The sequence below is a fragment of the Chlamydotis macqueenii genome, chromosome 12, assembly GCF_036417535.1.
Source record: "Chlamydotis macqueenii isolate bChlMac1 chromosome 12, bChlMac1.mat, whole genome shotgun sequence".
In the NCBI taxonomy this organism is placed as follows: domain Eukaryota; kingdom Metazoa; phylum Chordata; class Aves; order Otidiformes; family Otididae; genus Chlamydotis; species Chlamydotis macqueenii.
Genome location: NC_141567.1, coordinates 16,886,884 through 16,912,358, shown reverse-complemented (window position 1 = coordinate 16,912,358; position 25,475 = coordinate 16,886,884). Strand labels below are relative to the sequence as shown.

Sequence of the window (25,475 nt, the reverse complement as noted above, 5' to 3'; positions counted from 1 at the left end):
GAGCCCTGAGGACTTTCTGTCACTCTGAAAGCTGAAAGGAAAGTTTTGGAGGCACGTTCCCAGCTTTTGGCACATAGGTTAATGGTTCTGTAAGGGCCCCTCAGAAATGAGGTTTCAAGGAGAAATATATTTCCTGGAACAGTAATGAATATCCCTTGTGCTTCACAACGTCTTTGGGTTGTATCATACTGACTGCTTTGCTGTCACCAGTTTGAATTTGTTAGCTTAAACTCTCCAGTTTCTCCTGTGTCTCAGCCATTGCTGACTGTGGGGAGACCCGCTAATACTGACTGGGCATTAAATCATTGCTGACTGCATACATTGCTAAATAAACCTGGTGCGCTGCGCTAATCAAACCCATGCTTCCCTCGCCTAAGACGCAGGAAGTGGTCAGGCCCTATCTGAGTGAGTGAAGTACTTTGCATAAGTTCTCTCTTCCCATGTACAATCTCTCTTCCCTTGCCTTCAAACTTATTTTGGGGGCTCAAGAAGGACCCACACCACTCCAAAAACAACAACAACAACAAAATTTTTTTTTTAAAAAAAAAAAAAAAAGCTTTACAATTTTTCTGTTCCCCCAAGATTATGCAATTTGGCTAGTGCTTTGCCTTTGCTGCAGGCATGTGGGAAGCACAATTTTTTCCTTTGAAACTATGCCAGCTTGCTTCATTCTCCCTTTGCCCCAGTGAGAAGTGGAGGCTGTTTTTTCTATTTGAAACCTCTTGCTGAAATCCCTTCTGCCTTTTCTTTATAGCTGATGTTCATTCAGAGCAGAGGTCAAGTTCAGTTAACCATTGAACTGCTGGACACAGAAGAGGAAAACTCTGATGACCCTGTAGAAGCAGAGGTAAGAGCAGCTTGTCCAGGGAGCTGACTGTGATGGTCAAGGGTGCACTGCACGAGGGTGTCCAGTTGACTGTTGTTGTGGTCCACTAGTGCAAGATAGAGAAACATCAGGGACATGCCGTAAATCTTTTAGTGATGTGAGTAGCCAAATCCTTCGTGGTTTAATTTGTAGTGGAAAACCCTCAAAACCATAGAGAGAAATGTTGTACCTGCCTTTTGGGGGCTAAGATGCACGGAACCTTCAAAAGTGACGTTGTGTTCATCCGTATAACATCCAGCTTAGCTTCCTTAACCATCCTATGTTGTTTGGTGGGAAGGCAGTGCCTGATCTGTGCTCTGTGCTCACTTCCAGCGCTGGTCGGACTACGTGGAGCGGTACGTCAACTCCGATTCTACCTCCCCCGAGCTCCGGGAGCACCTGGCTCAGAAACCGGTCTTCCTGCCGAGGTGAGTGGCCAGGCTGTGCCGTGAACCCTACCCAATGGGCTGTTCCTGGTCGTAGAGGGCAGAGCGATCGCTCTACATCACAGTGCTGGGCTTTCAGTTTCGCCTGTATTTTAGTGCTACGACAGAGACTTGTTGTAGGGCTCTGAGTCTGAAGGACTGCAGCAGGCAGTTGTGCTCCAAGCTGTTTGCCAAGCTTCTGAGGGGCCACCACAGATCCACCAGCTACGTCCAGCCTAGCAATGCTAGAGGGTGAGCACTCATTCCAAGGGGGCTTCTCTGGTTTGCAGGAATCTGAGGCGGATCCGTAAGTGTCAGCGTGGTCGGGAGCAGCAGGAGAAAGAAGGGAAGGAGGGAAACAGTAAGAAGTCCATGGAGAACGTGGAGAGCTTGGACAAGCTGGAGTGTAAATTCAAGCTGAACTCCTATAAGATGGTGTACGTGATCAAATCGGAGGATTACATGTACAGGAGGACCGCTCTGCTGCGAGCTCAGCAGGTAGGAGCAACTGGAAGGACTGGGTGGGCAGCTGGTGTTTCCCAGGACCCCTTGATCCCAAAGATCAGGTGGGGAGAGTACTTCCCATGGGTGGTGTTCCTCCTGTTTTTAGGGAAGACCTATCTTCAGCATGTTCTTGTGGTGACACGTGAGAGTGCCTGTTCTTCTAGGGCTTCCCCAAAGAGGAATCAGAGTGCAGAGCATCAGATCCCGTCTGTCCCCCTGGCTCCCTCTGGGTACCATCTCCTCATCGTTTCCTGTCCCCACGGACATGGAGAGCAGGAGTCCTCAGATCACTCCCACACAGCAGAGCACAGCCAACGTGTGGCAGCAGCTCTAGAAAAGCTTTTTTTTTGTGGCAAGGGTGGGAGGGGTGAGGCCTCCCATACAGAAAAATGCCCATGGGTATTTTTCCAGGGCTTGGAAGTCCCAAGGGGTCTGTGACATCTCACATCTAGCATTTCAGTGCTCATGATTGCTGATTTAAACTGGAATTTGACTTTTTGAAGTTACTGAAATTTTCTTTTGATTGTCTGTGCCAAAAGTAACTGTTGAGGCAAGGGAAGGAGGAGGTGACTGGGACAGGTGGGGAAGCAGGGGAGCAGAGATGTGGGAGGGGAAGGAAGTGTCAGCTCCGTTCTTGAGCTGTAAAGGTTGGGGTTTGTTCAAGATGAAAACAGCCTCTGACTCCAGACTGGCCAAATTCGGAAGGGTTCAGTTGGAGAAAGCTGATTTGGTCTTCTGAACACTTGGACACTTGGTTACTTTTCTGATCCCATGGGAATATTTCCATCCAATAAAGAAAACCCAGGAGCTTGAACAGCAAACTGCAGTTCTAGTCTGGCTATTTAGACTTAAAGTTTGAAATACATCACTATAATTTTATTATAATCTATTTAAAACACAATGTTAATCAGAATACCATTGTTTAGAATGTAAAAGAAAGTGAAACCTGCCAGATTCAGGCAAACATTAGTGACTTAAGCACCTAGGTACTGGAGAGGCTCTCTCAGCAGTAGACTCTTCTGTAGTTGCAGAGATTGTTTGCAGTTTATTTAGTGATTTGCTTTTCTGAGCAAACTACTGACCACAGAGAAAATTCACCAGGAGATGAGGGAGTGGGAGAAGTGCACGCTCCTTCCTGCCTAGTAAATCATCCTTCACAGCTCTGTTTTAGTCACGTATTTAGCCTGATAAAACAACTACTTACCATCTGTTTCTTGCTGATTAAATACTAATAATGGGTTTATTTCGTTAGTTGTAAAGTAATTTTGTTAAACTTGCATTCACATCAAGTGAGAGTGTCTTATTTCAGTAGAGATTCTTTAAAATGCCAGGACTAAGGAATTTGATTGAATTCCATCTATGCCTTTCAACTGGCACAAACCTCAAGGAAAAATTGTATCATAAACGGGATACTGTGTGCCAGTGTTTGTCACAGAGAATCTGAACACAGGTCAAGTGATTGACCTTTCAAGTTTATACCATGCAGCTCAGCCCCTGGGTTACTGAAGTACACCCAGGGAGCTGCAGAAGCTACATTGAACTACAAATCTGTGGGATTTAACTGTTAACGCTGAGAAGCACTCACTGTTTGGGAGAAGAGCAAAACAAATAATAAAATACATAAGTTTTAATCTTGAGGCTTAACTATATTTGCTGTCCTCAGTTTTCACTGTAGTCATGGGTTTCAAGCCATGGTTTTAAACCATCTGTCCTGGACTGTAAATTCCTGAAGCAGATGCTCTTACTCAAGATGTGCGCAGTTTTTCCTCTCCTGATGCCAGTGGTTCTGACCTTTTAGACCTGACCTGGTTCTTAATTTTTCCGTAGCAATTGGGTCCCCGACATGTGCAACATGTGTTGTTGAGCTTGCTCTCTTCTGAGACCATGCCCTTCCGCGAGGGGCTGGAGGCAGACCCTGAGGGCTGGGGAGAGCGGGACTTGCCTGGTCTGGGATCTACCTTGGCTGCTTGAGGAGGAGGAGGCAGCATCTTTTGGGCAATGCGGAAGGGACACAGTGCTGTGCGTGCATACGCGTCCCACGGGATGTGTTCTGTATCCCCAGCCTGAGAGCTGCTGTGTTAAACAAAAAGCATAGATAGAATCACAGAATGATTTGGATCAGAAGGGACCTTTGAAGCCCATCCAGTCCAACCCCCCTGCAAGGAGCAGGGACATCTCCAACCGGATCAGGTTGCTCAGAGCCCCGTCCCACCTGGCCTGGAATGTTTCCAGGGATGGGGCTTCCACCACCTCTCTGGGCAACCTGAGCCAGTGTTCCACCACACTCAGTGGAAAACATTTTTTTCTTATATCAAGTCTGAACCTGCCTCCCTCTATTTTAAAACCATTACCCCTTGTCCTATCGCAACAGACCCCACTAAAAAGTTTCTCCCCGTCTTTCTTATAAAGCCGCCCTTCAGGTACAGGATGTTCTCCCTGGAGCTTTCTCTTCTCCAGGCTGAACAACCTCAGCAAAATCTCCTGGTATTCCTGAGTTCATTTTGCCACTGTAATTGCCTTGGAGAGGAGACCCAGGGGCCTTCATTGGAGCTTTTCCTCTGTCGTTAGCAAGGGCCGGTGTGTGCATTACAAATTCCCTCTGGCTGCTGATCCCCTCAGTTGTGTTGACCGGCAGCCGAGCTTTGAGTAACGCTGCAGTCTGGGGGGCAAAGCCACCTTTTTCTAACACCTCTTCCTATTTCTGTAGTCGCATGAAAGAGTGAGCAAGCGGCTGCACCAGCGGTTCCAGGCCTGGGTGGACAAATGGACCAAGGAGCACGTGCCCCGCGAAATGGCGGCCGAGACAAACAAGTGGCTAATGGGCGAAGGGTTGGAGGGCTTGGTGCCCTGCACCACCACCTGTGACACAGAGACCCTGCACTTTGTGAGCATTAACAAGTACCGCGTCAAATACGGCACGATATTCAAGACACCGTAAAACTCCCCCGGGGCGAGGGAAGAGCCCGGGAGATGTGTGTGTGTGCGCGCATCAAGGAAAGGAGGAAGATGCCTTTCTCCCCTCACTGTGTATCTCCGTAACATGGCCACTTGACTAGTGCGTGGCTGGTACAACCTGTCACCAGCGGGATTCCCCGTAGGGACGCGGATCTCCACCGGCGTCCGCTGGGACTGCGGGGCCCCCCCGGCCCTTTGACTTCGGCACGCGTCCCCGGAGGGCGGGAAGGACCCTTCTCTGAACTGAGCCATCCCAGAGAAACACAACGAGCTTGTACACACCAGCAGCGTTGAGGCTTTGACTGCCTGCAGGCCCTGAACGGCGAGGGAGGAGAACCAGAGGCTCTCCACGACCGGACCGCTTGGATGTCCTGAAATCCCCAGGTGCCTGTTGCGACCGGATTCTCCTCCCTTGAGGCTGTCGCCAGCGGCCGGGCTCCTGCGCGGGGCTGTGGGGCAGCCCCACACCACCTCACAGAGCAGACCCTGGGTTCCTCTCGCCTCCCTCTCCTCCCTCCCAGGCTGGACTCACCCCGTGCAGATCGGTCTGTCCTTTCTAGTGCCAGTGGAACTGTTTTATTTTGGGTTTTTTGTTTTTTTTCTTTTTTTTTTTTTTTTGTACCTGCTTGTTTACTAGTCTCTCCTAGTGCCATGCACCAGCTTTTCACACACATGTACGTACACACACACAACAGAGAACAACACGATTTTAACATGTTCCCATCCTTTTTTGTAAATAAATGTACAAATTGTCAATTTTTTTTTTGGTTTTTTTTTGTTTTGTTTTGTTTTGTGGTTTTTTTATTAAAGGAAGTATGCTTGATGTGCTAGCATAACTGTACTAGCTTCTTGTGTACCATAGTACCAGGTGGCTCGAGAATTAGTACCGACAGACAGACCGCTGGAGACATTTATTACACTTTTTACCAAAGGGAGTTATCATTGTAGTGCTTTTGTGTGGAAACTTTTTTCTCCTTTTTTTGTAAATAAAAATAATGTCTTTGTTCTTAACTGGAGAAAGACACTCGCTCACCCACAGCCCTGTTCCTGGTCTGGAAGGCACCGTGCAGCATGCAGTTGGCGGGGTGGCGAAGGGGAGGGGGTGCATCCGACCGGTTTGTATGGTTGGCTTCGCAATCTGAGAGGAAAAAGCAGAGGCAGCGTATGTGTTTTGTGGTCAACACAACCAAGGTATAAGCAGTCTGTTAAGATATATAAATATACAGTATATAATTTTTAATTTTTTATTATTTTTTTTTTCCTGGTGGATAATTTTTATCCACCTAGTCTTCCAGCTCCAAGTACTGTCGCTTTTGGGAAGTGTTGCTGAGCTACTTACCTGGGGTTGCTGGTGCTGATGTATTTTTCCCCTCTCGGTATTGGAGAAAACATCCTCTGAAGTACCAAACCAGTGTTTGACAGAGCTGCTCTGCGTGAGTGTTTGTATGCGGTGCGTGTGTGTGAGAGAAGGGTGAGGGGGTGGGGTGGGTCTCGGTGCATTTCACTAGTGAAATGCACAGATGGAATATATATTTTTTTTAAGTATAGAAGTTTAGCGCTGGCAGATATTTAAAACACGGGGGAAGATTCTGATTTAAAAAAAAAAAAGAAGTTGGCACGGAGTTTGTAAGCCACGACTGGCACAACTGCACTGTCTCTCCTCCTCAAAGGAGGCAGCTTTCCTTGCACAAGCCCGTGCTGCCAGTCCTGAGCACCCAAAACACCTTCTGTTGTCCCTGGCTGGGGAGACACAAGCAGGGCTTTGCTGCTGCTTCAACCTCTCCCAGGGATTTGGTTTTTTTTTTCCAAGACAGCAGGTTGTCTCCTCCCAGAACCAGAGCTCCCCTCCCTTCCACAAGCAGGGAGCTGGGGAGAGCCCGGGAAGCGGGTCCAGAGGGGAACGCGTGTCTCACCGGCCCTTCTGCAGCTGGGACAGCGTGGCTGGGAGCGCGCAGCCCCAAGGGGCCACTGCTCATTGGCAGCCCATGCGCAGCAGGCAGATCTCGAACGGGAGCCTCCTATGGAGAGAGGGAAGAGCCCAGCAGGGAAAATTCACAGTTTGCCAGCAATAAGTTACCCGTCTCGGTTGTTCTCCTTCGCTGTCACCAGGCTGGAAGGGGCTCTAGCACGACCTCTTCCATTTCCAAGGTTTCACCTGCGCTCCCCTGCTCTCTGTTTGCCCCTTATTTTTCCTGTTGTATGCTCAAGGTGATCTGGGAGCGAAAATCTTGGGTGATTCAGGCTTTTGATCAGCTTGGAAGTAACAGCTGCTGCAGGGGCTTGGTGGGTGTCCTGTCGCAGGAGCCTGGGCCCGTATGTTACTGAGCGCAAGCGGGGCTGGCGCCGATCCCTGGGATGCACCGCGGGGAAACCTCTGCCCTCGGCGGCCGCCCTCCCTCCCTCTGACACCCCAGCGCAGCTCCCAGCCCAAACAATAGCAGAGGTCTGGTTTTTCCTTCTTTTTATTTAAACTTGGCTTTTTTTTTTTTGTATCCTGTACTGTGATCCTCAGCCCACAATCCATGTGATTTCTATGCGGATGTTGTAAACTTGACTGTAGTGCAGTATTTCCATTAAAATACCAGGGCTAACCGCTGCGTTACAGAATCTTCCTTCCTGATCATACACGGTGAAGTTTTGGGCTGCTTCTGAGGGAGAAAGGGGGTAGGGAGGACGAAAAGTGGGTGCAGAACTGCTTAGGCTGAGGGACGGGGAGATGAGACACGTCTCTGCCTCTGGTTTGCAATTAATTTACTAAAATTCCGCAGTGGCTGGAGGCAATAATTTGACGTTTATTTTTTTTTCTCCTGGAGTCCCCGGGAGCGCCTTTCCAGACCCACTCGTGAAAAGACTGACGGTGGTTCCTGGGGAGCGCCCGTCCGGACCCGCCGGAGGAAGGAGCGACCCAGGCCGCCCCCGGGGACACCTCGCTGCAGCCTTTCCCGGGGGCGGCCCCTCAGGCCCGCGCAGCGTCCCACGCCCCCCGAGGCGGGCGGGAAGGCTGTACCGGAGGCGGCCGCCTGGAACCCGCGCTGCCGCGACCGGACCCTCCGCGCCCTCCCGCCGCCTCCCGCGGGCCTCGGCCGCCGCCCCGCGCGCATGCGCCGCACACGGGGAAGGCGCGGTGGGGGGCCGCGCATGCGCAGAGCGCCTGACATCATGGCCGCCCCGAAGCACAGGCGGACGGCGCTGGAGCGGGTGGAGAAGTTCCTCTCCGAGACTTACTTCACCGACTGCAACCTGCGGGGCAGGTGGGCGGCGGGGCCACCCCCCGTCACCTCCCCGGGGCCTCCCCGGGGCGCTGGCAGCAGGCGGGGTGGGCCGCGCCGGGCCCGGGCCTGCTCCCGTGTCCGTCCCCGAACTGTATCGCTGCCGGCCAGGGCTACGGGGGCCCCTGTGAACAAAGCACATACACCCCGGCCGGCTAGGCTGGAGCTCTGCCTCAGGGTGCTGCTGGCACAGTCGCCCCCAGCCCTCCTTGGGCAGGCTGCCCTTGGGAGGACGCTGCTGGAGGGCCAGCTCCAACAGGCCCCTTCAGCAGGGCAAATTATTATTCTGTAGTTCAGTTAAGTTCAATTAAATTTAGCAAAAATTACGCTGTAGTTCAGTTAACACTGTGAGGGTGCTCCCTATGCCCCCCGCCCCGGGCTGATCCCTGCAGGACTGGCTTTATTAACCATGTCCCGGCTGTCTCTGACCGCAGGCTCTTTGGGAATCGCTGTCCGCCAGCGTCGCTTTCCTGCTTCCAGACCCCTCAGCGCATCCCCTATGATGAGGCCATCCAGCAGGAATTCAGACCAGCTAAAGTGGGAGACTCCTTTGGGCCCACGTGAGTAGCAGGTTTTGGTGGTGCCGTGAGCGTGGTGGGGCTGGAGCTCGCATCTTCAGTGTTACTGAAGTGGGTGTGAATCCTCATAAGCTATCAATGGCGAAGAAATGAGATGATAATCCTCTTCCCTCTTTGATGCTTTAGGTGGAAGGTGTCTGCCTAGAAGGCATTAGGGAGATTTCTTGAGGAAACAGACCCGGATGTGTCTGTTTCCAAGGAAAGTGAAGAGCCAGGTTCATCCATCCTTCCTGCTGAGAGCTCGTGTTTGTAGTCATGATTGTGACTTTGATGCTTGCTTCTGTGTGGGATTTGTATGCTTTGTCAGGGCTGGGAGAAGATTGGGGTTTTTTCCTAGCTGTGGTCAAAGACAAATTGCTGCTGTCTATTTCTCTGGGGTCCCAGAAGAGGCCGGGTTGGGGCCAGCACCACGGGGTTTGTTGGCTGCCTTCTGAGCCTCCTCGCCCGCTGGGGCTGCCGTGCCTCCTTGCAGCCTGGGCACGAGTCTGCCCTCGGGGTTGTGTGCGGCCCCCGCTTTGCTTTTTCCATGGAGGCTCTGAGGAAGTGTGGTTTCCCTTGGGAGAAGGCCTCGCAGTGGGCTGAAGTTGTTGCCTGCTCTCTTCCAGGTGGGAGACGTGCTGGTTTAAGGTGGAGCTGAGCATCCCCTCGGCCTGGGCAGGGCGGGAGGTGCACTTCGTCTGGGAGAGCGATGGGGAGGGCATGGTGTGGCGAGACGCCCAGCCTGTCCAGGTAAGAAGGCGTGGATCAGAGGTGTGCCAGGCACGCTGCTACATACAGAGCGCTTATCTCTAGAGGTTGCCCCCCATCAGGAGTTTAAATTTTTGTCTGCAAACTGGTAATAGCTGAAAATCCCTTGCTTAGGCGTTAGCAAATCTGTCTTGGAAGAAGGATAGGCAAGCATTGGGCCTGAGGTGTGAACCTCCACTGCTGCCAAGGACAGTGCGACAGACTCTTGTTGCACGTGTCAACTTCAGTCCTGCTTTGAGATGTTGGAATGGCTTAGGTGACCTTTTGCAGCCCTGCTCCGCTCTGTGATGGTGTCTGCAGAGTTTGTGTTACTGCTGGGCCAGCAGCAGTTTCTGTGCCGGTTGTTCCTGTGGGAAGCATTGTCCCACGGCATGTGGGACAGGCCCCTACCTCCAGCAGCACGGGTCTTGTCTTGCCCATCCAGCCCACCAGCGTGGACCTCTGAAGCCGTGAGTTAAATGTGCCATCTTCCCTTGCAGGGTTTGACTAAGGAAGGCGAGAAGACCAGCTACATCCTGACAAGGAGCCTGGAAGAGACGGAGCCCCACAGGTAGGTGGTCAGCCTGGCCAGAGCCCTTCACCACTGGGGGCTTCTGTTTGAAGCCAAGAGGCCGGGGTGAGACATCCTGATCTGCATCCAGGTCCTCCAAGAAGTTTTGGGCATTCAGGGGCTCTGTCGGGTGTTCAGGTCAGGCCAGTCCCGCCACAGGGAGGGGAATGGACTTTCCCAGCCGATTGTTCGTGATGTGCTCCCTGATGGTTTCCTTTTGCTCTTCAGTCTGACGCTGTACGTGGAGCTGGCCTGCAACGGTCTCTTTGGGGCCGGCAAGGGCAGTATGATCGCCCCTCCAGACCCTGACAGGAGGTTCACCCTGAGCAAGGCTGAGCTGGTCATCTTCAACAGGGATGTCTATGAACTGCTGGTGGATCTGGAAATACTGCTGGACATGGCCCAGGTCTGTGAGCTTGTTCTCTTCCCTTCTCTCATTCTTTCCATCTCCTTACACAACTTCATTTTATCTCCTCCTTCAACCATGCCATGACCTGTCTTCTCCCACCAGAAGGCCCTGGAGGAGCAAATGTTTGCTCCTGCTGCTTTAGCACAATTGATGTTGTCTAATCTAGGAGAAAACTGAACAGAGAGAAGCCGCAGGTGTTTTTTTCATCCACTTTCTGCTGCAAGGCAGGATCAGTTAGACCAGAGCCCTCTGGGGTGGGCGTTTGTGTAACCTGACTTTAGAAGGCACGTGAGCAAAGACATAAGGTTCTGTCTGTGAAGCAGGGACACGGTGTTTACCGGGCACCGCTGGCAGTCAGATGTTGGAAGGAGGCGGCAGGTTCTCCCTGGGGCAGGTGGTGTCTGAGCTGGTACAGATTGCTGCTCTGAGCCAGAGGATGTGCTGAGCTCCAAGTCAAGCTGTTATTACTCTCAACCCCAGCTCCTCGGGGAAGAAAACCAGAGGAGTTTCCAGGCACTGTACACTGCCAACCAGATGGTCAACGTGTGTGACGTTACCGACCCGTCCACCTTCCCTGCTGCCCGTGACCTGGCCACGGCGATCTTCAGCCAGAGGAATGGCGAGAGCCAGCACACCATCCATGCCGTGGGTCACTGCCACATTGACTCTGGTGAGAGCAGCACAGCATTCCCTCTCTGCTGACCTGGAGGCCAGGACGTGCTTCCCAAGGGGAGAGCTGGCTGCCCTGGGGCTCCAGGCATGGGGTACAGTGCTCAGAGGGAAGGGAAGGGAGCTCTGTGCTGCCGTACAGCTGGTCTGTCGCCGAGGCAGGGGAAGGTGTGGCTGGCTAGCTGTGCCGTTTAGAGTGCTGATGGGGCTGATGGCAAGGGATGAATTACACACCGCTGTCTTCCACCTGTTGGACTTCACCCCTCAATTTCGAGTCCCTGAAGGGGTTTCAATCCTGATTGAAAGACAGCAGGAGAAGCAGGAGTTGGAGGCCGAGTCATAACTTGTGCCGAGTCGTAACTGCGGTGCTTGTCCCTGCAGCCTGGCTGTGGCCGTACGAGGAGACCATCCGTAAGTGCGCTCGGAGCTGGGTCTCGGTGGTCCGTCTGATGGAGCGCAATCCGGAGCTCACCTTCGCCTGCTCCCAGGTGAGTGATCTCCCTCTGGGGAGCTCTCTTTCTGCTTGTGGCTTGTTGCTTCTCCAACGTGACTCAAAACGAGACAAGGCGGGTGACTGGGAGCGTCCTGTGCAGTTGCAGAGAGGAGGGACGTCGGTGCGGAGCGCTGTGGTGGGAGCTGAGGTTGACCTCTGTGCTGTGGCAGGCGCAGCAGTTCGAGTGGGTGCGGAGCTGGTACCCTGGGCTCTACGCGCAGATTCGGGACTTCGTGGCGAAGGGGCAGTTCATTCCTGTCGGAGGCACCTGGGTGGAAATGGTGAGAAGCACGGTGAGCCTAGCTCGCCGCACCCTCCCTGCACCATCCCTGTGGGACCAGTCCTGACACTGGAGGGGGAGAGCAGAGCCTTTGCTGAGCCTGTTTGGTTGCTGATGGTCTCCAGGCCCAGAAAACAGCAGCTGTCTGCAGTGTCTAGCCTAGCAAAAACACCATCCCTGTCCCAAATTATCTCCTTCCCTGAGAAAGGAGCGTTGGTTTGGACTGGCTGAGCTCTGTTCCTCCTTTCACCATCTGCCAAGCTGTATTCAGATCCTTCCTGTGATCTGTCACCCGCAGGATGACAGTGGGTGGGAATGGGGGCTCTCACAAGACCTCCCCTTCCCTGGTGCCTGGCTTGCCACATCGACTCCCTGTGCTTCCCCCCAGGATGGGAACCTGCCCAGCGGGGAGTCCATGGTGCGGCAGTTCCTCCAGGGACAGCGGTTCTTCCAGGAGCAGTTTGGCCGGATCTGCTCAGAGGTACTTGCTCTTTTCCAACACACTTTCATTCCACACCATCTCCTTCCACCTCTTGCTCTGCGTGAGGGTTTCTCTCTGGTTTGCCTTCCAGATAGGATGTTCAGGTGCCTCACATTGGCCTGCTTTGTGCAGCTAAAGCTGCGAGGAGTAAATACCTGATCCTCCAGGTATCCTCACCTTAGCACAGGCCCATGCCTTGGTTATACGGCCTGGAGGTCCCTGGCAGGTCCCTAGAACTGCTCCTTGTCCATCTTCAGTTCCTTCTGCAAGAAGGGCTCGGAGCCTGACTGCCAAGAAACCCTCCGCGAGCTCAGGCTGTGATTCGTGGCCAGTGTGACTCACGTGTGTCTCTCCTGCTGTCACCTCTGCTCCCAGTTCTGGCTGCCGGACACGTTTGGATACTCAGCACAGCTGCCCCAGCTGATGCGTGGCTGTGGAATCAGGCGGTTCCTCACGCAGAAGCTCAGCTGGAACCTGGTGAACACCTTCCCGGTGAGCTGTGCTTTCCTTCTTTCCAGGGGATGGACTTGTGGTTGCTGGAGTCTGTCTCCAGGGCTGGACCTGTTGGTTCTGTAGGTCGAGCCAGTCCTTCAGCTCAGCTGACACAGGCTCTTCTTCCAGAAGCTCAAAGACGTGGCCAATTTATGGTGGTAGTCATGTCCTGTCAGGCTTTAGAGGAGAGAAAGGATGTGGTTAGCTGGCTGTACGCCAGCTGGGCCCCTGGCGTACAAATTCCTTCTGCTTCTGGAAGCAGACCACCTGCGTGCAGGTCTAGCAGACAGCAAACTCAGCCTCTCCTCTGCTGTACCCTGCCCTTGTGGCATTCCCCATCCTTGTGCAACTGTCTCCTTGCACTGATCTTGTACTCATCCTGCAACCCCATGGAGAGAAAGTGAAGGCCCAGTTTGAATCCTCAGGGGGCTCAGAGGTACCTGTCCCCTGTGCTGAACAAAGGTGCTGAACTTTTTGTGTTTGACAGGGCTTGTAAGGACGCATGGGCTTCCAGTGCACAAGGTCTGTGCTGATGTGGTTGAAGTGTGCCTTCCACACACACATTTGTGTGGGAGGATGAGTTTGGGAGCCTTGAAACACTAAGCTAAGGGTGAATTTATCTTTCTGGTACTGGCATGTCTTTTTGGGAACTCCTGGAAACAATGGGGCTGTGCTTTAGCATTTTGGCACTGTACGATAGAGAGGCTGCGTGAGACAGCACGCTTTCCTTTGGTTCCCCTCCAGCATCACACTTTTTTCTGGGAAGGCATTGATGGTTCCCGAGTCCTGACCCATTTCCCTCCTGGTGACTCCTATGGGATGCATGGGCGAGTGGAGGAGGTGAGTGAGGTTGCCAGACCTGCACGTGAAGTGGGGCCAGATCTGAGGCTCCTAGGAGAGGGCACTGCCTGGGAAGGGAGCGGGATAGCTGGCAGCATGGCTGGACAGAGGCTGTTTGGGTGCCTGGCAGCCAATTGCCTGCCTCTGAGATGCAACTATGGCTGATTTTGGCAGTTTGGACTGGGGAAGAGGGGTAGGACTGGGCTTTGCACCCCAAAGGCTGACCTGGCTTTCTTGTGTGGAGCTGTGGGAGCTGGGATTGCAGCCGTCCAAAATTCCCTCTAGATGCTGAAAACAGTGAAGAACAACAAGGACAAAGGACGTGTGAACCACAGTGCTCTCCTCTTTGGCTTTGGAGATGGAGGAGGGGGCCCCACGCAGAAGATGCTGGACAGGATGAAGAGAATGAGTGACACAGACGGGCTGCCAAGGTGAGAGGAGAGCTCCCTTCCTCATTCCTTGCGGGAGCACTTGTGTGAGCCAGGCTTGGCCTTCTGCAGTGCGAAAGGAAAGGGTGCACGAAGGAGAGCAGGGAGCAAGGAGGGCAAGCAGAGGGCTAGCAAGGATTGTCAGGGAGACAGAGGGCTGTAAAAATAAGCACACGAGGTGGCGTCAGACTGCTCGTGAGCCCCCCTGCTGCCTGAGCTGTGAGGTGAACAGCCAGCACAGCAGTGGTGCCTAGCAGTCTGTCCCTGCCTGGGGAATGTCCCTGTCCCCGTGGCAGGCAGCACAGAGTGGGAGAGGGGTATGAGGAGGTTGGGGAGAACACAGTGTGTGATTGTGTTGGGGTTTCTGAGGCCTTTCTGTCACCTTTCTGGTCAGGATGCCCCGTTAGCTGTGTCACAGGCTTCTCTGGCTCATTGCAATTTCCACTTCTCTCCGGCAGGGTTCAGCTCTCCACTCCCGACCAGCTCTTTTCTGTCCTGGAGAAGGAGTCGTCGCAGCTGTGCACCTGGGTGGGAGAGCTCTTCCTCGAGCTGCACAACGGCACATACACCACCCAGGCCCAGGTGACTGCGCGCACGGGACAGGGGCAGCGGTCTCCCCCACCCCGGGGAAGGTGGCCATTCCCAGTTCTCTTTGCTACTGATCGGGTGGCTCCCGGGTTTGGGTAGCGCCCTTTAGGTCTCAACAGTGAACGCCACCTTAGCCAGGACTCCAAAAGGCAGACTTATTGTCAAACTTTCTTCAAGGGCTGAGAAGGAAGCCTGGAAACAGCAGGGCCCCCTTGGTCAATAGCTGCCATGTCCTTAACTTTAGCAGATAGCTGCAGAGCTTGGGTGAAGAGTCAGAAGAAGGGGAGGAAGGTCAGAACAGAGACAGGGGAAGCTGTGTCCTGTGTTGCGAGTTTCGATTTGATCCGTGGCCAGAAATATGGCAAACTTATGACACCTACAAATAACCAACCTCCTGCACTGGAGCTGGGCTTTTGCTGCTGGTGTGAGAGATCCCAGCTACCAATTTCCCAAGCATCTTTCTTCTCTCTTTGCTTTAACACCAGATAAAGAAGGGGAATCGGGAGTGCGAGCGAATACTCCATGATGTCGAAGTACTCAGCGCCTTGGCTCTGGCGCGGCGCAGCACGTTCCAGTATCCTGCCAGCCAGCTGCAGCGGCTCTGGAGGTGAGGGTGTACGGGAGCACTGATGGCACCGGGGGAGAATGTGGTGAGAATTAAGGACGTCAATATTAGAGCTGGCTGCTCTTGGGGTACTGCTCCCCATCCCCTACAGCTCCTTGTCCCTGCCTGAGTCCGGGTAGAAATCCTTGCACTGAAATTAGCCTGGACCGGTCAGACCAAACAGGTGTGGGCAGTTATTGGGCTGGTCAGTGGGAGATGGTCACTTATCTCCCAGCCCCGTTCGCCCAGAGCCAGAAGGGTGACTGACCACAGCCTGTCTTCATTGGAACTGCCTCTTGAGTGAGTGGGAGAGCGGCGCGTGGTTAGAATGTAGGGACCTTTGCGGATTCAGTACTGCAGCAGTGTGTAGACAGCCCCTTCCATCAACTGATGAGGTCTCTGCCTGGCAAGCGTTTCAGTGCTTAGTTTTATTCTCTCGGTGGAAGATGGCTCAAACCCTCACTGCTCTGCGGGCTGGAAGCTTCATTTCCGACCTAAGCTTATTCCTCGCCAGTTTTCACTTGTCTGAACTTGCGCTACAATATTTCTGGTTTCCCTGAGGGATAAAAAAAATATCTCTTACTCCCCATGGTTGTGGTTTACTAAGATGACAGCTGACAAGTCCCAACATAAAGGGATTTAAAGGGTGCTATGGAAAAAATACTTTTCTCTTAAGTGTTTGCTGACAGGAGGATAAGGAACAGTTAAGTCTGTCCATCTCGCAAACAGGGCTTGATAAGCCAGAACAAATCCAGCACTCTCCCCTGCTTCCTCACCTGGTTTCTCTTCTCTGGTTTAGGTTATTGCTGCTCAACCAGTTCCATGATGTTTTGCCAGGCAGCTGTATCCAGCTCGTGGTTGAGGATGCCCTGCAGTACTACACAGGTAAGCAGGGAGTTGGCTACAGGGGCGCTTACCCATGGGAGCGCACTGGCCCTGCCTGGTAGGGCTGCGGAGGTTTCAATCCTGGACTGCCAGGCGCTGTGGGTGGAACCTGTGCAGGCATGTGTCTGTGATACTGTTAACTCGACAGTGAATTAGCAGGGGAGCCAAGAGATTAAAAAACAACCTGAGTTATTGGCTTATCTGCTTGCTGCTGGCATGCCAGGATAAACCCCAGCCACGGTGGGAGCTGAATTTTGCTCCTGCCTGCCCACAGGCACTTGCAGTAGCTTCACTGTATTGTAGCTCCACAGTTTTCCAGTTGAGCTGGCATAGCTCATTGTAATCTTGTAATAACCAAGTGAAGAATAATTATAAACTTTAATTACTTACTAATAGATAACAGCAATTCATACTAATGATAATTAGTAACTGTAGCTTGGCAGTAGTTAAAGTGTCTGTACATTGCGCGAGAGTGCCAGAAACTCTCTCAGATGTGAGAAAGGGCCTGGCTGGGTCCAGCTCAGGCCTTCTGTTTGCTCAGAGATCCGCAGGGCTGGCGCTCGGCTGCAGGAGGAAGCTGTGCAGTCCTTGTGTGGGGACCTGCTGCAGCCCAAGGCAGGGAGCGCCGAGGGCATGCTGGTGTTGAACACTTTGCCCTGGGAGCGGACTGAGGTGATCTCCAGGACTGGGCCAGCTGGAACAGAGACATTAGGTATGTCTGACTTGGAGGTAACTCGTGTCAGAATTTCTTACAGGGACAGAGACACCTAGCAAAGAAATACTCTGCCTCTCCCTGCCCTGGGGAGGGTTTACTAACTTGTCAAATCACTCCTCGTGGCTGATCCCCCTTCAAGTAGTCCCTGAACTATGGAGGAAGAAGAGGAGGGTATGAAAGGAGGTGGTAGGTCTGATGTGAGAGCAGCAGGGCAGCACAGTGTGACTTAGGGTTAGGCTTGAGGCAGATACTGGAACAGAACCTCTTTGCTTTCTAGCTCTGGTGACAGTCCCCAGCATGGGCTACGCTGTAGTAAGGGAGCCGTTGCTGCCCCCTCAGCCTGTGGCAGTGAGGAAGCAGGTAAGCACATCACTTGTCCTGAGATCGGTGTACCCTTCATCAAAGGCTGACTGGGGAGAAATGTAAGGAATCCGTCACGCAGCAAGTCCACACGCTACATTTGCACCCACCTCAGCTCCTGGAGGTGTGGGTCTGTGAAATCCGTTTCTGTCCTTTCCCCGCAGGAGGACGGCTCCATTGCCATGGAGAACGGCGTGATTGCCGTCTGCCTGGATGCGATGGGGCGCCTGACCTCACTTTGGCTGGTAGACTCCGAGAGGTGCGTTTCTCACCTGGTTCCTGAAACTAGACTCCTCAAACCTCTCTCAGGTCGTCTTCTCACTGTAAGCCCTTCACCACTACCAGCTCTTTACACCGTTTCTCTGTTCCACTTTGTTTCAGAGAGTCGGTCCCAGATGGCTGCTATGCCAACCAGTTTGCACTCTTTGATGATATTCCCCTGTACTGGGATGCCTGGGACGTGATGGATTATCACCTGGAAACCAGGTAGAGGAACAGTGCACGTAACACTTGGTTTTTGTCTTTGCTCTGATGGTTCTTGCCCCCCTTCAGCAGTCCTGGCTGTCACAAAAGCTGTAACACAGCATTCGCTCCAGAGAAGTACGTGCCTGCTGTGTGGGAGGCTGGACTGGGATTTGAGAACCTGGATCTTCCAGGCTAGGACCAGCTCTGCCTTCATCCCTTTCTCTAGGAAGCCAGTGACAGCACTGCGGAAGCCTCTGGAAATCACCCTGGCTGGGGGTCTGCGGGGAAGCGCAAGCTTCTCTCTGCAGATCGGGGAAAACAGCACCTTAACCCAGGAGATCATCCTGGATGCCGCGTGCCCGTACCTCCGCTTCCAGACCCAGGTTTGGCCAGCGGCTGCTGCGCGATACGGACATCTGTGCTGCGCAGACAGCGCCCCGGGGAGCTGAATTTCGCATCTGAATTACATTCCCCCTCCTGTTTCCTCCCTTGGAGCCCCCCTGCCTGTCCTCCTCTGCCTTAAGGGAAGGCAGCCCAAGAGTGGGGGTCCTGAGGGACAAGGGTGGAAGAGAAACCCACCAGTTCATCTGTGTTCAGATTCCACTGTGGTTTTATTGTACTTGGTCTGGCCCAGCTGCGAGCTGGCTGCTGTGCACCGGGGAAGGATAAGTGCAGCCTCTGCTTGTCAGCCCCCTGTGATGATGATGATGTTCTGCTACCACATTTAGGTTGAGTGGAAGGAGGCTCACAAGTTCCTGAAGGTGGAGTTCCCTGTGCAGGTCCGGAGCACAAACGCCACCTACGAGATCCAGTTTGGACACCTGCAGCGGCCAACGCACTGGAACACGTCCTGGGACTGGGCCCGATTCGAGGTGAGAGGAAAGGTCTGGTCCTTCCGTGGCAGGGCTGCGTTTGCTCCCAGGAGGTAGCTCTGTGTGGTGGCTGTGTCCCTTGGTACCTCTTGCAGGTCTGGGCTCACAAGTGGCTGGATCTCTCCGAGCACGGCTTTGGGGTGGCACTGCTGAACGACTGCAAATATGGGGCATCGGCCCACAGGAACGTCCTCAGCCTCTCGCTGTGAGTTAGGGCTGGGGCAAGGGTGGAGCTGCTGCAGTCACTTTGCCTTCTGAGATCTCTTGGAAGTCAAGGCAGCACCTGGTCCTAAATGATCCTAATTAATAAGGAAATAGTCTGGTATTAGTCTAAGTGGCTGGCTGTCATCTGAGAACTTTTGGCTGACTTAATTACAGTCGACTAAGATGTAATTCCTATGAGTTATGCTCATGGATAATTCAGGAGAGATCAGATCCACGCTTGCACAAAGTCATTTTTCTGTTGGTGGCCAAAACCTATCCCAGGAGGGGAAGCTTAAGGAGAGGGAAGGAATGGCAACTTTATGGATGCATACAAAGCTAAGAGAAACTCTACATATTTCAGTTTGGCTCCATCAGCCGCAGGTTTCATAGGAAAACACCCTTCAAAGGTCAATTTTAGCTTCTAAAGACGCCCTGTCCAGGGTCTATTTGCTGTTGCCAGAAACCAGCAGCATGTTGGCTTCTGCCTCAGGGCACAGTCTGAGATAGCAGGGGAGGCAGTTACCTTGTCACAGTGCTCCTCTGGCTCTGGACGGGGTGATAGAGGGGCAGTGTCAGGCTTGGGCTGACAGAGGGTGCTGCCGAGACACCAGTCTCACCTACCTGTTGTTTCCTTAGCCTGAGAGCGCCCAAGTCCCCCGATGCCACCGCAGACATGACACACCACCAGTTCACCTATGCCGTGATGCCTCACTGGGGTGAGTGACAGGCAGAGCTGGGTCCTCTGGAAACATTCAGGAGGACACTCCGGAGATCGCGGTGAGCACATCCGGCTGTGCCTGTGTAGAGGCTGGCTAGGGGTTCTCGCGTTGCAGGTTCCTTCCAGGATGCCGGTGTGATCCAGTGCGCCTACAACTTGAATTTCCCCCTCCACGCGGTCCCCGCCAGCTCTGCCCAGTGCCCGGCCTGGAGCGCCTTTTCTGTCAGCTCACCTGCGGTTGTGCTGGAGGCTATCAAGCAGGCAAGTCCCTGGGGCAGAAGTTGGGACGTGGGTGCTGCAGCCACCGTTATCAGCGCTGCGCTGTGGCTGGTCAGGAACACCCATGCACGCAGGCAGAGCAGCTCAGCCATGATCGCTTGGGTCGGGCTGTACCCCGAGGGGTAGGGTGGGATGCGGCTGTCTCATTTGTCTGAACTTCCATCTGCGCTGTCTCCCGAAGGCTGAGGACAGACCTGAAGCCCTGGTGGCCCGGCTGTACGAGGCGCATGGCAGCACGGTTGTCGCCTGGCTCCAGACCTCCCTTCCTGTGAAGGAGGCGATGCTGTAAGTCCACGCTGGAGGGCTGGGCGCACGTGGGGAATGGAGACTGGTCGCTTCAGTCTCACCCACTGCTTTCTTTCCCAGCTGCGACCTCCTGGAGCAGCCGGCTGCAAGGGGCCGCCTGCCGCTGGAGCAGCGGGGCGTGAGGCTGTCCTTCACACCCTTCCGCGTGCTCTCCGTCCTCTTGGTCTTGAGGCAGTGACCCCATCAGTCGCCCTTGCTGATGCTGTGGCAACCTGGACCAACGCCATGAGCTCAAATCGCAGCCTGAGGCTTCTTTCCCCGTCCCAAGAGCTGTGCAAGGTGGTGGCGGTTCCAGGGAAGGGCAGAGTCTCCCCCTCACCCCCTGCCCAGCCATCGGAGAGCAGCGCTGGAGGACAACCGTGTTCTTTAGGAAAGCAGGACAGTTGCCCCCTGCGTAACCTGGGAACAAGAGCCCAAGTGAGTTCCTGGCTAGCTGGAGCGTGGGTCAGGTTCCAGCAGCTTTCCACAGCGGCTCCCGTGTCTCAGCCTTCATCTTGTCCAGCCCCTAGCAGCAACAAGCTGCAACAGGACAGCGAGTTTACAGACACACTACAGTCATTCCCTCGCCCTTCGCCTGCCTCTTGCACTGCCCTTGCCCAAGGGGAACAGAAGTAAAGAGCAGAATTGCAGGAAAACAAACTCCAACCTGTTTCCTTAACTTATTTCCAAGTAACTGCACTCATCTGCCTCCTTCCAGGCTGCTGCTCTCCTAGTGTCTTCCTCAGCAGGATCTTGCTCTTGGGCCTGGGGAGGCAGAGCTTACCTTTGTTTTTGGAGGGGGTGAGGTGGAGGGGAAGCCTGCTCCCATCCAGGGAAGAGACTGGGCCCAGGGCGGTGATCCTTAGCACAAAAAAAAGACACGCACAGTGGTTTCTACACAAAATACTTTATTAGTCAGCTAAAAACAGTGATTCAGGCAGCAGACAGAAAGGGAAAAGGGGAAGGAAGAGGGAATGCACTTTTAGGCAGAGGGAAGGGTCAGAGTCCAGCACGATGTGCGGTCTGTGGCCCTTTTTCCCCTCAAACGCCTGGGGACAGCAGGAGTATGCTGGATAACTCAGTCCCATCACCAAACCCAGCTTCTCCGTCCCACAGTGGCAGGACGCAGCAGTAGCAAGCACGGGTACAGAGCAGCCCCCTTTCTCCCCAGCACTAACCCAGGTTAAAAGGTTAAAATGCCCCTCGGGAGGAGGGCGGCTTGTGGCACTCACACGGCAGGGGCTGCGCCTGGAAGATGGAGAGGGAAACGAGAGAAGAGGGTGAGGGGGTGCCTGAGAAGCCCCCCCGGCTCCTCTCCTGCCCTCTGGCACCCCCCCAGTCCCCCTGACACGAGGGAGCGCTCCCACAGCCCCAGCCTGCGTGTCTGACAGCCGCAGGGACTGCCAGCCTCACCTCTGCCCCTGCGCGCAGTCGTCCTGCGGCTTCTTTTGGCTTTGGTGGGCGCCTCAGGCTCGGATGAGGCTGGAGCAGCAGTTGCTTTCCTCCTCCCACGGGAACGTCCCTTCCTCAGCCTGTCAGCCACTGCCTCCTCCTCCGCGGCTGGCTTCGGGGGTTTCGCTGCAGCCCTGGGGCGCCGTTTCGAGGCGCGTGTGGTGACCTGGATGGACATCAGAGCTGGAGCTTAGCAGCAGAAGCGTGCTGGGTGCCAGCTGATTACAAACTCCGGGGAGAAGCCCCACCATGATTTCGGGAGCAGCCTGAGCAGGGTGCAGGGAACAGGACAGCCTCTAGACCCAGCAGGAGTCACATCAACCACAAAGCTTCTTACCTTGGAGGTCACAGCCTCAGGATCTGCCTTCAGCTGAGCGCGCTTCTTGCGGGACCTCTGCCCTGCGTGAGAAGAGGTGCCCAGGTTAGCGGGGGTGACGAGAGGATGCGGCAGAGAGCACCTGCACGCCACGGGACAGGCTGCGGCAGTGACCTTTCAGGGATGCCGTTCCGGGCGATGTGTGAGCTCAGCACTGAGGAACTGGCACTGGACTGGAGGAATGGCTTGAGGGGGCTCCTCTCCACCCCCACCACGTTCCCTCCCATGCCAAAACCCTGCTCCGTTCAGGTTGCAGCCCCAGAGAGAGCACGCCCTCCGGCTCCCCGCCCAGCAGGCCAGGAAGGGCACGTAGGTGCTGGCCTGGAAAAGCACCCTGCGGGCGCAAAGGCTGTGCCCAGGCGGGCGAGTGTGCTGGTAGGAAGCCTTGGGGTAAGCAGGCTCCGTCCCCCAGTGCCACCGGCTGTCACAGACCCATCACTGCCCCAGGGAGAGGGGCTTTGCTCCTGCCTTGCCCCCACTTCCCAGTCTCCAGCTCTCCCGGAGCAAGAGCGGGTCCCGCGGGGAGGAGAGAGGACACTCACCTTTGGGAGCCATGGGGCCAGGCTCTCCCTGCAAGGAAGGTGACAGAGCGTTGAGTGGGGCGCAGTCATTCTGCAGGTAGCAGCTGCAGAATCCGTGCCCCTTCTTCACTCCCGCAGCCAAGACAGTGACAGGGAAACAGCCACGTTTCCCCAGGAAGTCGGGGAGTTGGAATTGCTCTGCCTGCCCCGTGCCTCTGGGACTCTCCCATCAGCCCCGGCTCCTTCCGCAAGGCCCCACCACAGCCCCTCACCCTGACAAGGGGCACGGGAGGGAGGAACCATGCTGCCAGACCACCCGAGTAGCCCGTCCCCGCAATCAGCCCCTCTGCTCCAGGCTGCCTGCCCTCCCTCGGCCAGCCAGCCACCACATGGAGGGGTCCTTGTCACCTCCACGTCCAACGGTCACAGCAGTCTGTTGGAGAGGGAGCCCACCCCCCCAGCGGCACAGCGTAATGCTTAGGGGTCTTGAGAAGCAGAAAATGGGCTGGTGTCCCCTTGGAGGAGTGGTCGGGGAGTGTCCAGCCCCAGGCAGCAACCCCAGACTCCTACCTGGAACCATATGGTCCTGCCGTTGCGGTCCCGCAGGGAGCTCATGCCAGGCACCAAGTAACACTGCAGCCAGTCCTTGAAAGCGGCATAGTTATCCGCATGATCTGGGTCAAAGAGCTTTTTCTCTAGGAAGGGAGAGAGGGAGAGGACAGAGGGAGAGAGGAAGCAGTGACCATGGTGTTGGGGTGCCCTCCAAAGCCTCCTGCTCCTGGGAATGCAAAGCCCAGGCCTCCCCGCCAGCCCCACCTGTCCCTGTCCCCCAGCTCCGCGTCCCGTGGCCTCACCCGCTGCGATGACCTCCATGGGCACGGTGTGGCACAGCTCCAGGAGATCTGGGTTCTCCCGCATCAGCTTCAGCTTCTTGCTCAGTGTCAGGGAAGGATTCTGCAGGGGTGGAGGAGGAGAGGGAAGTCACCCGCCAGCCTCCCCAGCCTCACTGGGGTCTCTCCTCCCCCACAGCAGCCCTCCCCACCTCCTCTGCCCTCCTGAAGACAAGCTGCCACGCTCCCCACTGCGTGCCTCACCCCATTGTAGGCTTTGAACTGCGCATTGACGCTTTCCCCAGAGCTACATGACATGAAAGAGGGCTAGCACACAAGAACACCAGCAGTTTGTAGAAACAGCCCTCAAGCTACGTTTTGTTTTCAGTCTCCTTTAAAACAGCCACTTCCTCTCCCCGGAGGCCATGAGATCAGCCAGGGCCTCTACTGCAGCCTTCCCCAGAGATTTTAAGCTCGCAAGGTGTTTTTGTTCCCCTCGTCCCTTCCTCTTCACCTACCCCAAAATATACCCAGAGACTTCCTGAAGGCAGAAGCCGGGCGCTACCAGGCACCAGCGCAGCACGCGGGCATGTGCCAGGGGAACTGTCACAGCTCGTCAGCCCGGCCACACGTGAACAAACACTGCACACGTGAGGTTACAGAACTGCTGTGCTCCATTTGCCGCTCCGTTGGAGGGGCAGACGTGCTCAGACATGGGTGTACATGGCAAAGGACAGGAAAATGCTTGAGAAGGATCCCGTGCAGCAAGCGTTATAGTTGTGAAGGGAAAACGCCTGCTGTTGGGTTTGGAAAGACAGAGCAGCAAATATCTCTCGACAGTGGTGCGGACAGAGGCTGTGCGAGCTCTGCAAGGGCCTCGTGACGATGTTCTGCCCCATCAGAGCGAGGAACCAAACACAAACAGAAACTGGCCCTGAACCCTGGGCTGGAACAAGCCCAGAACAGCAGACCTGAACCAGAGCTTTGTACCCAGCTAAGTCCAAAGCAGTACCAGAGCAGGGCAGCCGGCTGAGCCCAGACTGGGGGCTGGAAGCAAAATGAACCACCTCCACCGCTGCTGAACCCAAACTTGAATCAGGAATGCTCCTCAGCTCAGGCTGGCTCCCTACATGGGAGGCGAGAAGTTCCCAGGACCCCAAAAAACTGCCGAGATGTCCTGCAGGGCCACAGGCAAACAAATCCCCTATACGGTGTCTGTCTGGAAACCTGCCCCTTTCTGAGCCTGTGAAAGCACCAGGTATTCCCCACCTTCTTCCTCCTCGTCTGCTCCGGATCCTTCAAGGCCTCCAGCACGGTCCGAGCCTTTTCGAAGGGAGGGATCTTCAACCTGAGAGAGTCCAACTGTCACACACAAGCCTGAACTCTCATTTTGGGCTCTCACCTGTGTCTACTGGGCGAGGAGGCCCAACCAGCCTAGCCAAGGAGCCGTCAAGCTCTGGCAGACTCTTGGAGACCAAAGCTCCCCGGTGGGTCAGCGGGTGCCCAGCCCACCTTACCTGTACAGGATCTCAGCGCGCAGGTAATTCCCAATGCCATTGAAAAACTTCTGGTTCAAAAGGGCCTCGCAGATGGGCTTGTCAAACGCCTTGTCGTCCAGGTTCTTCAGCACGTTCTCCCTGTGACGGAGCGCGGGGCGTCAGGCAGGTTCACCTGGGCATAGCTGGTTCACGGCCACACGGTAAAAACAGCCCGGGGAGCCTCCCCTCGGGCCGGGCCATGGCGGGACGCTCACCTGAAGGCCTGGTACTCGGAGACGACGCAGGGCCCGCGGCCGGGCTCCCAGGCGTCACCCAGGCGCCATGAGCCGAAGCGACGGGCGTCGATGAAGCAGAGGGCGCGCGGGGGGCTCTCGGCGGTGAGGAAGCGCAGGTGGGCATGGCGGGGCAGCTGGTCGGCGGGGCACAGCCGGAACGACCCCGACATGCCGAAGCGGAAGACGAGGTCCTGGGGCGCGGCGGGGCCGAGCGGGGCCAGCCTCAGCCGCAGCTCCTTGCCCCGCGAAGCGGCCGAGATGCGGTAGGCCTCGCTGGAGAACGGCACCTCCGGGCCCCTGCCCACCGCCGAGCGCTCCACGCCGCCCGAGAACACCAACCCGCCGCACGCCTCGTTGATGTAGCGGCCGGCCAGGTGCAGCTCCGGGCACTCGGGCATCGCCGCCCGCCCCCGGACCGGACAGCGCCGGCCTGGACCCGGCGCGGCCCCGCACTACCGGCCGCCCGCCCCTTTGCCTGGAGACACGCCCAGGGCCCGCCTCCCATTGGCTGCGCCGCGCGCAATGCACGCCGGGAGTTGTAGTCCTACCGCGTTGCCTAGGC

The 25,475-nt window shown here is 55.3% G+C and overlaps 3 protein-coding genes across 10 annotated transcripts in view; 2 read left to right on the top strand and 1 right to left on the bottom strand.

Annotated features, from left to right (window-relative positions):
• Nucleotides 1–5,760, top strand: part of SIN3A (SIN3 transcription regulator family member A) — a 35,710-nt gene extending 29,950 nt beyond the window's left edge. For all 5 annotated transcript variants that reach the window (XM_086757723.1, XM_086757725.1, XM_086757721.1 and 2 more), the window contains exons 18-21: nt 755–847; nt 1,199–1,293; nt 1,581–1,788; nt 4,502–5,760. In XM_086757723.1, coding sequence (XP_086613849.1) covers nt 755–847; nt 1,199–1,293; nt 1,581–1,788; nt 4,502–4,732 — 627 coding nt within the window. In that variant the 3' untranslated portion in view covers nt 4,733–5,760. The remainder of the gene's footprint in view (nt 1–754; nt 848–1,198; nt 1,294–1,580; nt 1,789–4,501) is intronic.
• A 334-nt stretch (nt 5,761–6,094) lies between these two features.
• On the top strand, nt 6,095–20,620 carry MAN2C1 (mannosidase alpha class 2C member 1). 3 transcript variants are annotated; one of them, XM_086757726.1, is made up of 26 exons: nt 7,909–8,000; nt 8,453–8,578; nt 9,202–9,325; nt 9,823–9,893; nt 10,122–10,299; nt 10,783–10,972; nt 11,353–11,459; nt 11,635–11,745; nt 12,133–12,225; nt 12,601–12,717; nt 13,462–13,557; nt 13,843–13,988; nt 14,444–14,567; nt 15,059–15,180; nt 15,977–16,062; nt 16,604–16,774; nt 17,055–17,137; nt 17,302–17,396; nt 17,519–17,623; nt 17,829–17,985; nt 18,331–18,474; nt 18,570–18,679; nt 19,315–19,394; nt 19,512–19,657; nt 19,857–19,960; nt 20,042–20,620. In XM_086757726.1, the coding sequence occupies exons 1-26, from the start codon at nt 7,909–7,911 to the stop codon at nt 20,157–20,159; spliced, it is 3,096 nt and encodes a 1,031-aa protein (XP_086613852.1). In that variant the 3' UTR covers nt 20,160–20,620. The 3 variants fall into 3 exon arrangements, 1 of the variants encoding a protein (XP_086613852.1); XR_015259954.1 differs by lacking the exon at nt 7,909–8,000 and adding an exon at nt 6,095–6,182 and having other exon boundaries at nt 19,512–19,960; XR_015259955.1 differs by lacking the exons at nt 7,909–8,000; nt 8,453–8,578; nt 9,202–9,325; nt 9,823–9,893 and adding an exon at nt 9,909–10,031 and having other exon boundaries at nt 19,512–19,960.
• Nucleotides 20,621–20,851: 231 nt separating this feature from the next.
• On the bottom strand, nt 20,852–25,367 carry NEIL1 (nei like DNA glycosylase 1). Of its 2 annotated transcripts, none has more exons than XM_086757679.1 (9): nt 24,893–25,367; nt 24,657–24,776; nt 24,409–24,487; nt 23,164–23,263; nt 22,880–23,004; nt 22,331–22,433; nt 21,750–21,811; nt 21,374–21,578; nt 20,852–21,208 (listed from the first exon to the last, which is right to left on the bottom strand). In XM_086757679.1, the coding sequence occupies exons 1-9, from the start codon at nt 25,309–25,311 to the stop codon at nt 21,189–21,191; spliced, it is 1,233 nt and encodes a 410-aa protein (XP_086613805.1). In that variant the 5' UTR covers nt 25,312–25,367; the 3' UTR covers nt 20,852–21,188. The 2 variants fall into 2 exon arrangements, with proteins under 2 accessions (XP_086613805.1, XP_086613806.1); XM_086757680.1 differs by having other exon boundaries at nt 22,331–22,358.
• Between the last annotated feature and the right edge of the window lie 108 nt (nt 25,368–25,475).

Excerpts from the sequence above, each read along its gene's own strand:
- MAN2C1 (XM_086757726.1), top strand. The coding sequence starts at position 7,909 with ATGGCCGCCCCGAAGCACAGGCGGACGGCGCTGGAGCGGGTGGAGAAG. Across the intron at positions 16,063-16,603 it reads TGCCCTGCAGTACTACACAG|AGATCCGCAGGGCTGGCGCT; the intron begins GTAAGCAGGGAG and ends CTGTTTGCTCAG. Across the intron at positions 18,680-19,314 it reads AACGTCCTCAGCCTCTCGCT|CCTGAGAGCGCCCAAGTCCC; the intron begins GTGAGTTAGGGC and ends TTGTTTCCTTAG.
- NEIL1 (XM_086757679.1), bottom strand. The coding sequence starts at position 25,311 with ATGCCCGAGTGCCCGGAGCTGCACCTGGCCGGCCGCTACATCAACGAG. Across the intron at positions 24,777-24,892 it reads TCCGAGTACCAGGCCTTCAG|GGAGAACGTGCTGAAGAACC; the intron begins GTGAGCGTCCCG and ends GCTCCGTCACAG. Across the intron at positions 22,434-22,879 it reads GCAGGACCATATGGTTCCAG|AAGGGGCACGGATTCTGCAG; the intron begins GTAGGAGTCTGG and ends GCGGGAGTGAAG.